This window comes from Salvia splendens, chromosome 2, assembly GCF_004379255.2.
Source record: "Salvia splendens isolate huo1 chromosome 2, SspV2, whole genome shotgun sequence".
NCBI classification, from domain to species: Eukaryota; Viridiplantae; Streptophyta; class Magnoliopsida; order Lamiales; family Lamiaceae; genus Salvia; species Salvia splendens.
Window position 1 is genome coordinate 12,142,850 of NC_056033.1, and position 12,932 is coordinate 12,155,781.

General features: G+C 39.5%; 2 protein-coding genes across 3 annotated transcripts; both read left to right on the forward strand.

The window, feature by feature from the left end:
* The first annotated feature begins 359 nt into the window (after positions 1-359).
* On the forward strand, positions 360-4,920 carry LOC121788434 (tubby-like F-box protein 8). Of its 2 annotated transcripts, XM_042187116.1 has the most exons (6): positions 360-591; positions 916-957; positions 1,500-1,860; positions 2,035-2,122; positions 2,692-2,824; positions 3,994-4,920. In XM_042187116.1, exons 3-6 carry the CDS (start codon positions 1,513-1,515, stop codon positions 4,697-4,699), a joined length of 1,275 nt encoding a protein of 424 aa, XP_042043050.1. In that variant the 5' UTR covers positions 360-591; positions 916-957; positions 1,500-1,512; the 3' UTR covers positions 4,700-4,920. The 2 variants fall into 2 exon arrangements, with proteins under 2 accessions (XP_042043050.1, XP_042043045.1); XM_042187111.1 differs by lacking the exon at positions 916-957.
* Positions 4,921-5,590: 670 nt separating this feature from the next.
* Positions 5,591-6,055, forward strand: LOC121773841 (zinc finger protein ZAT10-like). Its single transcript, XM_042170760.1, has one exon. It carries the CDS (start codon positions 5,591-5,593, stop codon positions 6,053-6,055), a length of 465 nt encoding a protein of 154 aa, XP_042026694.1.
* The last annotated feature ends 6,877 nt before the right edge of the window (positions 6,056-12,932 follow it).

Consider the following 12,932-nt stretch of genomic DNA (forward strand, 5'->3'; position numbering starts at 1 on the left):
TTAACTATTTATTTAACACACCCAACATCTCTTTTTTGTAGACTTCGTGTCCAAAAGTTCCGCTTCAACTATAGTGAAACGGAGGGAGTATTAAACTAAGATTGTTCTAGTCATGAAATGAAGATGTGATTTCTCCTTCTCTCAAGTTATGAATTGAAATCATAGAAACAGTTAAAAATGATCAATTTGTAGACATTTGATTGGTGTAGAATGTATAAGTGGTCGGTAAATCCGGCTTAATATTATACTCACATTAAACATTCAATCATACTGTATCTATTAATATGAGTAGACTTGCACAGCCAAAGTCGCGAAATTCTACTGTTGCACCGATATAAATATAGTACTATAAAATAAATGTCGTACTTGTACCCGGTGACCTAACCAAACACATCAACGATTTAATACTCTATTTCTTTCAATTCATGCTTCTTCAATCTTCACCCTTCTTTCCTCTGCATTTAAAGCCAAATTCTTGATAGCTCTACCTCTTCGTGAGTGCCCTCATATCTCACCCACTTTCTATTCATCTGCGTTTGAAAGAAAATTACTACTGGGTTTGGATTTTGAAGAATCTGTGTCTTTTTTAAGGTATACATCTCTCATCTCATTTCCTTAAAGGTTGAAGCTTTAGATTTTTAAGTCAATGCTTCATTTACCTCTGATACAACTTTTTTTTGCTCACCCTTTTACTTATTTACTTTTAATTTCGGAAAGATAAAGAAGAATCTGTTTCAGACTTTCAATCTCCCTTCATTATATTTCAATCGTTCTTCCCTTTTTAAAGAAAGTGGTTTTGGGGTTATCAAGGCTATTTACGAAATAAAGAATCGCATTAAAGTTTGTGTGGCCTGGTCTCTCAGCTTAAATATGCTGTATTTATTGAACTTTATGCTTCTTTGCACTTCTCTGAAGGGAAATATGAAGGTGTGCCCTGTCTTCAAGTTCATTTAGCAGGTTTACTTGTCACTCTCACCTTTCAGTTCACTTTAGTATTATGAACTCAAATTTGTGTGATTTGATTAGTTTAGTGGTCTAATTTCTCCAAGCTGCCCTAACCTAATCGGATTTTATGATTGAGATAAATCTTGCTACTTTTTATTTTTATTTTTATTTTATGGGAAATATCTGTCTTTTGTGTGTGCTTGATTGTATGGATTTTTTCGTAGAATGGATGTGTTGTTTATCTGCTCCTTTATTTTCTTATTTTCACTCCGCAAGTACAAAAATGAGAAGCTGCATCTTATTAAGATACTAATTCACTCTTCCCTTTTAGTCCATGTGAAACTATCCTTTTCTACTCAGCTTTAATTTTTTTCCTTTTTATTAGTTTATTTCCTTTGCTTCTCCCCATGAATGCTTTTCTCCTTTGTACTTTTATCTTTCCTTCCATTGAATTTGTTTTTGTTTATTGACATCCTGGGTGGTCACATTCCGAGTGGTCTATAAATTATCGAAAAAAAGAAAGGATCAGTAAAACCTAGCACTTGATTCTGCAGTTTTGGCAGTTTAATGTCTTTCCGCAGTATAGCTCGGGATTTGAGGGAGAGTTTTGGCAGCCTATCGCGGCGGAGTTTTGACGTGAGGTTGCCAGGACACTATAGGGGGAAATCACATGGTTCGTTCAATGACTTGAGTGACCAGCCTTTGGTTATTCAGAACAGTAGGTGGGCTAATCTGCCGCCTGAGCTCCTCTATGATGTAATTAGAAGGTTGGAGGAGAGCGAGAGCACATGGCCCACCCGGAAACATGTAGTTGCGTGTGCAGCTGTTTGCCGGTCTTGGAGGAGCATGTGCAAGGAAATAGTTAAAAATCCGGAATTTTGCGGAAAACTTACTTTTCCTGTTTCTCTTAAGCAGGTATTGACTGTACATTTTCTACTGCCTAATACACAACTTCAATAAAATTTCTTCTTTGACTGTTTCTGCTGTAACTTATGTTTTACTTGGACAATGCAGCACTTACTTAGAAATAGAGCTTTCAGTGTCTTTACAAGAAGTTGATATGGAATCTGCTTTTTTCCTGTTTTGCAGCCAGGGTCTCGTGATGGGACTATTCAGTGCTTCATCAAGCGAGACAAATCTAATTTAACCTACCATCTGTTTTTGTGTCTCAGTCCTGGTAAGTTCACTTTTGAGTCGGATTATGCTATAACTTGTTCTTCAATTTTGTCATTTCAGTATTTTCATTTGCCCTATGTTTCTCTAATAATTCAGTTGTGTAAGCCATAATTAGTAGTATTTCTATTCAATTTTTAGATGTATCAAGTATATCCAGCCTTTTCTTCTCTGAAGATGACTGTGTTCTCTCTAGTAATTCTTTCTACATATGTTATATGTAACGAAGGCTTTGTGATTTTAATTTCACAAATGGATTGAAGCTAATCTCATATTACAATTCAAGTATTCAACGCAAGTGTTACAAAAATATTTACTTCGGTTTCAAGAATCATGTCCAGTTGGCCGTTGTGTTTTGCTCATCATTATTTTTGTGTCTTTGTTAAGGAAATATATTTTCACTGCCCATTTTTAGGATGTAATAAATTCTGGCTGTATTTCCTTTTTGGCATTGTATGAGAATGTAGTGGAAATGTGTGTATTTGGAAAAAATATCTGTAAAGATGAATTGTGCGTTCTTGTACATGGGGAGAATGTTTTGAAAATGACCCTGTATCATTTTTTTATTTACAGCTCTGCTAGTTGAAAATGGGAAGTTTCTTCTCTCAGCTAAAAGAACTCGGAGAACAACTTGTACAGAATATGTTATCTCTATGGATGCAGATAACATCTCCAGATCAAGTAGCACATACATTGGCAAACTAAGGTAGGCTTTAATTTCTTACTGTCCTATTATCCTATTGTGTGTTTACTTCCGACTCTTCCAAGATTACATTTATTGCTTATAGAAGGTTCTTGATTTTAGTTGTTCCTATTAGTCTCTCCCTCCGTCCACGAAAAGTGTGGAACACTGTGGGTCACACAAGTTTTAATAGAATGATTGGTAGATGTTTAATTGGTTGAGAAAGTGTCCCATCAAAGGCAAATAGTGGGTTAAGATGGTGGGATATGTATAGGTTCTTTTGTAAATAAGGAGTATTTTCTGGTTAAGAGGAGGGGTATTCAAAAAGAGGAAAGTTGTGCAGTCGTTAGGGAAGCCTGATAAGGTAATAGTTGCACACTCTTGGTGGACGGGTGGAGTCTTTTTTTTAAATAGTCAACCTCATGAGTGTGTGTGAGTCTTAAAAACACAATAGTCAACCCCTATAGGTTAAGCAAAAGCAGAGTTTTTGGCTGTTGTTTGTTATGTTTCAACTTTCAACAAGAAGGATGTTACTCTGGGTTGGAATCTATAAAAGTTGTTTTTATTTGTAGAATATGATTGAACGAATTTGCACCTCATTTCCTATATTTTTAACATATGTATTTGTATTATACAGCATTAAAAATAATGAATTTCAGGTTTCTTTACACGATTTACCTCTGTATTGACTGGTTCAAAAGAGAGCAATTTTATTGACTCTAGTCTTGACTGCATCGGTCCCAGGAAGTGCCTGGTGCATAGTTCCAGAAGATAAAGACTTATTTTCAAAACTTTATTTCATATTTAGCTTAAAAAATCATGGCATGAAGATGAGTTATTCAGACCTGTTTCAAAATGCCGTATATCAATAGGTTTGGCATGAAGATCATTTCCATGTTGCCCGCAATTATTTTTAACTTGCAGAGTACTGATGGTTGAAACTATTCTTATCAATAAATTTTGCGACTACAACACGAGAGGGCTCTCGAGAGCTACTGGCTTTTTTCTTAATTTGTTGCGCAATTGTTTAGCAATACCATAAGGCATAAAATGAGGCATAACATAAACCAGAGTAGATTAGATTATCTTGAATGATTGTCGACTAAATTCTTGTGTATAGTTTAAGCTTGCTGTTATACCTTTAAAATGCCTACCTTTAACTGTATTACTGAATTATTGATGCCAAATGGCAGATCAAATTTTCTCGGTACGAGGTTTTTGATATACGACACACAACCTTGTTCCAACGTCCCACCACCAGGGAGGTCTAGCCGCCGGTTCTACTCCAAGAAAGTATCTCCGAAAGTGCCGACAGGGAGTTACAACATAGCTCAAATCACCTACGAGCTGAATGTGCTTGGGACACGCGGTCCACGGAAGATGAACTGCATTATGCACTCAATCCCCGCCGCGTCTCTCGAACCTGGTGGCGTGGTACCCGGCCATCCGGAGCTTCTGGCAAGATCCCTAGAGGACTCGTTCAGGAGCATCTCGTTCTCACAGTCTCTAGACCACTCCACCGAATTCAGCAGCACGAGATTCTCCGAGATGGCCCGCTTGTCGAATGAGAATGATAATAGCAAAACGCGGCCGTTGGTTCTGAAGAATAAGGCTCCCCGGTGGCACGAGCAGTTGCAGTGCTGGTGCCTCAACTTTCGGGGAAGGGTGACAGTTGCATCCGTGAAGAATTTCCAGCTGATTGCCTCGACAGAAGCAGTCGCTGCTAGCGCCGCCCCGACGACTTCCCAGCCGGTGGCCTCGGACCAGGACAAGATCATTCTGCAGTTCGGTAAAGTTGGGAAGGATATGTTCACCATGGATTATAGGTATCCATTGTCTGCATTTCAGGCATTTGCAATCTGCCTGAGCAGCTTTGACACAAAACTGGCTTGTGAATAGACGAAATTGCCCCTGGCTTGATTCCATGCACGTGTGAGAATTGAGATGGTGTTTGTAGCTCTGCCTTTGTTTGTGGATATTGATTTTCTCCATCTTTATATAGGGAGGATGATGATATGATGATTGTTAGTTTGTATTTTATTTTATTTGCTAGAAATAAGACTTGTTGTTTCAAGACTTTATTCTAATATTAATCGAGTATAATTACCTTTGTGGTTGTATGGATTATTTTAAATTTATATCTATGTAAATAAAGCTTATAAAAGTGCCAAATTTCCAATTGAGGAAGCGCTAGTTTTACAAAGTGTAACACAATTAATGCAGTCTACTATTATACTCCCTGCATAAACTGAAATCTTTCGATCTCGAAAATTTTTAAGCCGCAAACCTTGTTGTCGACAGTCTCTCAGTGATTGTTGTAGTACTGATTTTCTCCTTCTCACAGACGGCGCCATGTTGTAAAACAATGGAGAACACAAACACACGATCAACACAAGATATTTACGTGGTTTAATCTTTAAGTGAGAGATGGATCATATTTTGACCATTTATTGCGATCTATTTCATAATTTGCCATAAAAAATAATAAAGTATAAAAAAAAAGACATTATTTCTCTGCTATCAATTTCAGTTGGTTAATAGATGTTTCTAATCCAAATTACCATATATATCGGAAGTAAGATAAAACTACTGGTCCCACTACAAATTACCATATATATTTACATGCCAACGGTAATGTAAGTTAGGAAAGAAATCCGACGAAACTAAGATCAAACTGTACAAATATTACCATATTCATATATTGGATCCGTTTCTAATTAGGAAAGAATTTGCCTATAAAATCAACGGTCTTCAATCTCACACTATCACAAACAGAAAACACACATAGTCATGGACTGCCCAGTTTCTCTCCGGTGGAATACGAGATCGTGCCGACCGCGGCCGCCACACGCTGACGAATACGCCGCCGCGACGTCCTTAATCCTTCTCTCTGAGTCCGGCGGCGGTTTCTGCTCCACCACCGCGAGTGATCCAACAATCACCTCCCCTCCGAAGATGAGCATCACCAATCCATCCGGTTTGATCATCAGAATCAAAAGGCAAAAAGTAGGGTCCCCCGACACGCCGCTGCCAAATCCAATCTACGCGTGCTGGATGTGCGACAAGGTTTTCCAGTGCTCGCAGGCGCTGGGCGGACACATGACGCACCATCGCGCTAAGAAGGGAAAGGCGGGTGACGATCATCACCATCACATTCACGAATGCTCGCACTGCCATGAGGCTTTCGGCACCGGGCAGGCTTTGGGTGGCCACATGCTGAAGCACCTGGATCGATCAAAACTCTGCCACAATTAACTCAACTTCTTGCAGCGCCGCTAAACCAATCATCGACTTGAACTGGCTGCCGCCTCCGGAATAGGATTATTATTTCTTACTTATAAGGCTAATTTTACTTTGTCTGTGTTGTAGTATTCTATTCCACCACCAACATCAACTTGATCTTGGTAATTTTTTGTTACCCAAAATTAGGGTTTTTCGGGTCCATTAATGAAATTTGAGATTCATGTCAGGGAATGCCGTTTAAGGGCATCAGCAGTAGGGCGCCCTATGGCGCGCCACGTCATCAGTTTTATCCTCCTTCCCCCCACCTGCAGTGGGGCGCCCTAAGGCGCGCCACATCATCATTTTATTGTTTTGTTTAATTAATTTAAATGTTTTCAAATAACAAGTAACGAGTAAATAAAAAAACGTCTAAATAACAAATGGCGACGCATTAATAAAAAAAAGTTACACCATTCAACTTACAAAAAAAAACAACTAAGTCGGTGCAATTCCCAACTTCCGACGCAGCTCATCGATTAACGCCCGGAGATATTCGGCTTGGTCGGTTTGGAGACGGCTCCATGTCAGACAACCCGTACGATTCCGTACTGAAATCGGGATCGTACTGGGTGTCGGCGTCGAACGAACGATATTCGCCGGGTTCTGTACCCGGCCAACGCGCCTCTCCGCTAAACATAGGACTATTGGAACTTGAACCTATTTCGTAGTAATTATGTAAATGTAATAAGTTTCGAAAGTGAAATCGTGAAATGAAATTACAAATGAACTCTATTTATAAAAAAACGAAACCGCGTGTCATCGTCCGCGTCGATCGTCCGCGTAGCCCACAGTGGGCCGGACGATGGCGCGGACGATGGCCTATCGTCCGCGGCCATCGTCCGCGTAGGCCGCAATGGAGCGGACGATGGGGCGGACGATGGGCATCGTCCGCGCTATACTCCGCGCCTTTAGTATAGGGCGCGACGATCGTCCGCGGCCTATGTCACGCACCCGCAATGGGGCGGACGATGTGCGCCATCGGGCGTGCCATCGTCCGCCCCATTGCGGATGGCCTAATGATTCAAAATAAGTGGAGTACATTGCTTTTGATTTCCCTTTCCACCCAAATTAATACGTATGTGCAAGTTTGAGTGTTTTACGATTAAATTTCAAGTTTGAAGGAAAATTTAGAATTCTGTTGAAGTTGATAATGAACTAATTAGATATTTTTTTTTGTTAATTCTTGTTTTCTAAATAAAGTTCGCAATCGCGGCTTTAGGGTTTCTCCCGATTAAATTCAAAATCAGGGTATCTATTAATTCGGCTACAAGTAGAATTGCCCATTAATTAATGAAACAGATACCGAGAGTATACGAGTCATTCTAGAATTATCACACTATATCAGATTGAAAACCTTATTACTTTAATATACTCCCTTTGTCATAAAAAAATAGACTAATTTTACTATTTTAAGTCGTCCCCCAATATTTAATCAAGTCTAAATATGGAAAGTTTTTAACCAATTACACACTAATAATATGGACTTTACTATCTACTAACATTACTTCCCTCTACCTTTTTTACTACCAATTACACACTAAAACTCGTGTTATTTACAGATTTTCTTTTTTAGGACGGAGGGAGTACTTTGCTTTACTTCGAGAATCATATGAATTGGCAGAGGCCTCCTAAACTTCAGAAGAATCTTTTATCCTCTGAAATTCTTTGCACTCACTCCCTCCGGCTCCATCTAGGATAAGTGGCATTATGTACCTCGCTCAAGTTTTAAGAAATATAATAGAAAGAAAATAGAAAAAATTAGTAGATTATGGATCCTACTTTTATATGGTGATTAGTTTATGGTAATAAACTGTGAATGAGATAAATTAATAGAAAGTGATGTTCATTACCACAAAATATAAAAAAGTAAATGAGACTCTTAGCAGTGGTCAAACGAAAAAGAAAACTTGGAACACTTAATCATGGATTGAGGGAGTATAACAGTGCCCCAAATCACGATTAACAGTTGTAGGATATATAGTTAAGTCACCTTCAATAATTGTTGGATACAGTATTTGGCCTCCCTCGTTTTTGTAAAAAATGTACAACTATATGTTTCTAAAATTTTATTTTGGAGATGATAAAATAATTAAGTTGTTTGTTTACATAATCACATTAATTCATGTAGTACGTTTTTAGAAATATGCAGCGTACACTCCCTTCAAAAACGTACAGTCATATAATCACACATTTATTCTGTTTTTTCTTTATAAAGTACTCGTGTTCTCGTTTCAACTTTTTACTCATATGTTCATTTTCTCAATCTCATTATTGTTTAATCAATTTCACTATAAATAAATACTCCCTATTTTTTCATCAATTTTGATCGAGAATTTAGAAAATATTTTGATATACACAATCATATTATAATAGGGTGGAATTAGTCCCTCTATAACTATAAACGGCCATGCTTTTGAATAACATAAGGCTACATTTGTGATGAATGGCAAATTCATACAAGTATCAATTATTCGGATTAATATTTAATTGTTTGGTCATCTCTCTCTCTATCTCTCCACTGTATATAGAGGTACTAGTATATTTCTATTTTTGTCATATTTTACTAGGTAAGTTCTATATTGATTTTTTGTGCAATCTCCTATTGTTACTTTTTTTTGTTACAGAAATTAGATATAAATAGATCAATTAATTGATATATGTCATTATCATGATAAAATTGGCTTAATATTTACACATTTTTAGAGTAATTTACTATACGTGTCAGTGAATCTCACCCTTTATCTGTACCTTTAGAGCATCCGCAGCGGTGGCGGTTGGCGCCACCGCCGTCCGTGCCAGCGGCAAGGCGAAGGACCGCCACCGCTGCAACCGCGCCGCTGGCACGGCGCTGCACGTGGCGGTCTCCGATTCGCCAACGGCATAGCCGTTGGTTTCAAACAATTTTTTATTTTTTTTTTTTAAAAAAATCGGATTTTTATTAAAAAAATCGATAAAAAATAAAAAAAAAATTTCACTTCCCCAAAAAATTATATCCGTTTATAACCGTTTTTCCCCACTTTTTAATTTTTTTTTTTATTTTTTTACCCCAAAAATACACACTTTCATCTATAAATACCCCCAATTTCACTCCAAAAAATTCACACTTTCACTACACAATTCTCATCATCAATCTCTCATATCCATTTTCATCTTCCTCTCACACCCTACAACACCACTATGTCCGGTAACGACGACAACCCAAGCGGCTCTCACGGTTGGAACCCCGAATGGTTCGGTTCGCAACCGTTTCATAGTCCGGAAACGGAATATTCGGCCCCTCCTCTCACCCAAGATTCGGGCGTTCCGAGTGGCTACCGGCCATACCCAATCGACGATCAAGGTGCCTCCGATGGGCGCTACGGGTGGACACCGGAGCCTAGGCCTCGCGCCCCTTCCCAAATGCCGAATCCTCCATCTCGCGCCGGTGTCCGCACACTGTACTCACCGGCGGAGATGGAAAGATTGTTCAAGGCGTACTTGGAAATCTCCGAAGATGCGGTGGTTGGAACGAACCAATCCGGCGATCACTTTTGGTGGCGCGTCTCTAGCCGGTACAATGCACACCGGCCGCCGGGAACGATCGAGCGCAACGAGAGTATGGTGCGCAACTGCATCGGCCGAGCCAACGAAGAAATTGGCAAGTTCAACGGCTATTTCATCCAGGAGTCCCGGAATGCCGGGAGCGGCCGAAGCGAGGTCGACATCATCACCGCCTCGCTGAGCACCTACCAATCCATGAACGGTAAGTCGTTCAAATATCTTAACGTTTGGCAGGAGACGCGGACGCACCCGAAGTATAAGGGAGGCATAACATCCTCCTCTAGCGGCTCCTCCAAACGCTCACGGTCGGCATCCCTATCCGACGCCGGCGAAGAAGTGGCTAGCCAACTCGCCGAAGCTAACTTGGGTAGCCCCGATGCCCAACCAAGCGGTTCCCGACGCCGACCGCAAGGTAGGAAGAAGGCGGCGGCCGAACGACGTCGCGCCGCGACTCCATCTGCCCCTGCTCCCGAACCCGCACCCTATGTTCCACCTCCACCCCCGAACAACTCGTTGTGGGCCCTTTTGGCCCAACTCAATATGGCCGATAGGTCAACTATGACCCCCACGCAACTTCAAATGCACGAGTCCATGATATTGGGTCTCCAAAAACAATTGGGGTTGGTGCCGCCGGATGCGTAGTCTTCCTCGGGTTATATTAGCCAATAATTATGTAATTTTTAATTTTAGGAGTTTAATTATGTAATTTTTAATTTTTAGTATTTTAATTATGTAATTTTTAATTTTAGGATTTTAATTATGTCTTTTTATTTTATTTGTAATTTGTTATTTTTATTGTGGTTTTTTTAATGAATTTTAGTATTATGAAAATGTTTTTGTGTAATTGAATTTTATATTAATTGTGCTCGTCCTTGCGGAAGAGCACAGTTGTGGGTGTTGTGCTCTTGCCAGAGAGCAGGCATGAATAGTACCACCCGGGCCCACAACCGTGCCGCTGGTAAGAGCACGGTTGTGGATGCTCTTATACTAATTTATATAGTAGTAGTAGTACTAAGTCCCTCTTTAACGCCAAAAAATATTTGACTGAACCTCCTATAGTCCTATTTATAGTCACTTAACCTTATATTTATTGGAATCGTGTTTGGTCAAACGACTTTGACTAATAATAAATGTTACAAGACATTTAATTTTGTGAAATTAAATGCAATTGCGTCGGTCTACATTCCGAGTAGATGACCGTAGTATATTCATTTTCTCAAATCCGATTCCCGATTAGTGAGAAATAATATATTAAAGTTGGTCACAATAAAGCTAAAAATGAGCTATGAGAAAAACTAAGGGAGTAATTAACTAAGTGTTAATTATCTCACATCGGGGATGATAAACTTCTTTGATGAAGTATTTAATAAGATGAAATATTATGTGTAATAATTATCGTGGAATAAGATGGGTGACAGAACCCACATGCGCGCACACGCGCGCGCCGCAGTCGCCCGCCCGTGAGCCGCGCACCGTGTCCCGTGCCCGTGCACCGAGTGTCGTGTGCCTTGTGCCTTGGCTATTGGTCTTTGGAGCTGGTCATTGAGCGTGGGTCAAGCCCCGCTTGTTCTTTTTAGACCACCCCAAACTCCACGCTATCCCCGACGGACCCCGACTCATGGTGGTCCTGGTCCACGTCATGTTCCCGACGCATAACAGGAGACAAAAGGTCCCCGACGTCATTGAGCGTGGGTCAAGCCCCGCTTGTTCTTTTTAGACCACCCCAAACTCCACGCTATCCCCGACGGACCCCGACTCATGGTGGTCCTGGTCCACGTCATGTTCCCGACGCATAACAGGAGACAAAAGGTCCCCGACGGTCCATGGTGTATCCCGTCGTGTAGTGTGTCCAGGTGCGTCGTGTCTCTTCAGCTCCCAATGGCTAGTGCACCAGTCAGTAACCCCCGGCGGTTACAGTAAAACCATCATGGCACACATAATGGTTGTTGACTCCATCAATGCCAAATGAGTGGACTTGGCCTATAAATAGGCAGTCACTCCATGCATTGCAAACGATTGAACACACAACAAACTCATATCATTTGCATAGCTCTCTCCCTCTTTGAATAGTCTTCCCGTCGAAGCTCTGCCCTTGCCTTACTCCCGTTTGCCGGAGCTTTGCTGCTAGCGGTGCTGCTACTTCAGAGACGAAGCCGTTTTATCTTTGGGGACGACACGCCAAACCGAGACCACTAACGGGGCGTATCTCGTTTTGCGCAAAGAGGAATCTTCGACTCGGCTTACAAATTATATCTATGGTTTATAGTTTCTAATTTGTTATTTTAATTTAGTTTATTTCCATTTAGTTTCTCCATTTTTCATTGGGTTGTATTACGTCCGGTTAATGTATCTTTGTATCATAGTCAATTTTCAACCAACCATATTATAACTTTAACAGTAAGAAACGGATGGCGAAGCTCGCCTGCTGTCAATTTCTTTTTGATCCAAAATCTTATTAATACTATAAATTACATATGGGATAACATGACATTTACAAAGTATACAAATCAAGCAAATTAAATAAGTACGAAACAAAAATATGATTAGTATATATATATATAGTTGTGATCATATGATAACCCCTAAATCACGTAATAACCTTATAACCAAATCTGGACCACACGTTTTTAAAATCACGCGGTCTAGATTCAAACTTAGATTTACTTCATAAAAAAAGGCGCGGGGGTAAATATGTCATTTCGCTCATTTAAATTTCTGAATTTCGCTCCATTCTTTCTCTCTTTCTCAGTTCGATTCTTTCCTGTTCTCCGCGATTTGGTTTCAGATTTCCATAATCTCCAGATTCTCCGCGATTTGATTTTTGATGAATATTATCTGTCGATTGGTTTATGTTTCTGATGTACTGAAATTCTTATTTAATTAAATTATATTTTGCCGTTTTTGTGTTAAGATGATAGTTTTGGCTTATAAATTTTAGGTTTGCATCATAAAATGATAGTTTTGCCGGATACAATGATATTCTGAGTTGATAGTTTTTGGTGTATAAAATGATACTTTCAGCCGATAGAATGATACTTTCAGACTATAGAATGATACTTTTACCCAATAGAATGATAGGTATTTTTGGTGTATAAAATGACATTTTTGTTTAATAAAATGATACTTTTTCCTTAAAAAATGATAATCTAAGCGGATAAAATGACAGTTAGCTTATAAAAATGATAGTTTAGCTGGAGAAATTGCATATAAGCTGATAAAATGATACTTTAACGTGACAAAATGACATAAAACTGATAAAATGATACTTTTGCCCGATAGAATGATAATTTCAGCCGATAGAATGATAATT

Bases quoted from the DNA above. Each gene is read 5' to 3' on its own strand.
- LOC121788434 (XM_042187116.1), top strand. From the start codon at position 1,513: ATGTCTTTCCGCAGTATAGCTCGGGATTTGAGGGAGAGTTTTGGCAGC. The intron at 1,861-2,034 runs GTATTGACTGTA...CCTGTTTTGCAG, and splicing joins TTCCTGTTTCTCTTAAGCAG to CCAGGGTCTCGTGATGGGAC. The intron at 2,825-3,993 runs GTAGGCTTTAAT...GCCAAATGGCAG, and splicing joins ACATACATTGGCAAACTAAG to ATCAAATTTTCTCGGTACGA.
- LOC121773841 (XM_042170760.1), top strand. From the start codon at position 5,591: ATGGACTGCCCAGTTTCTCTCCGGTGGAATACGAGATCGTGCCGACCG.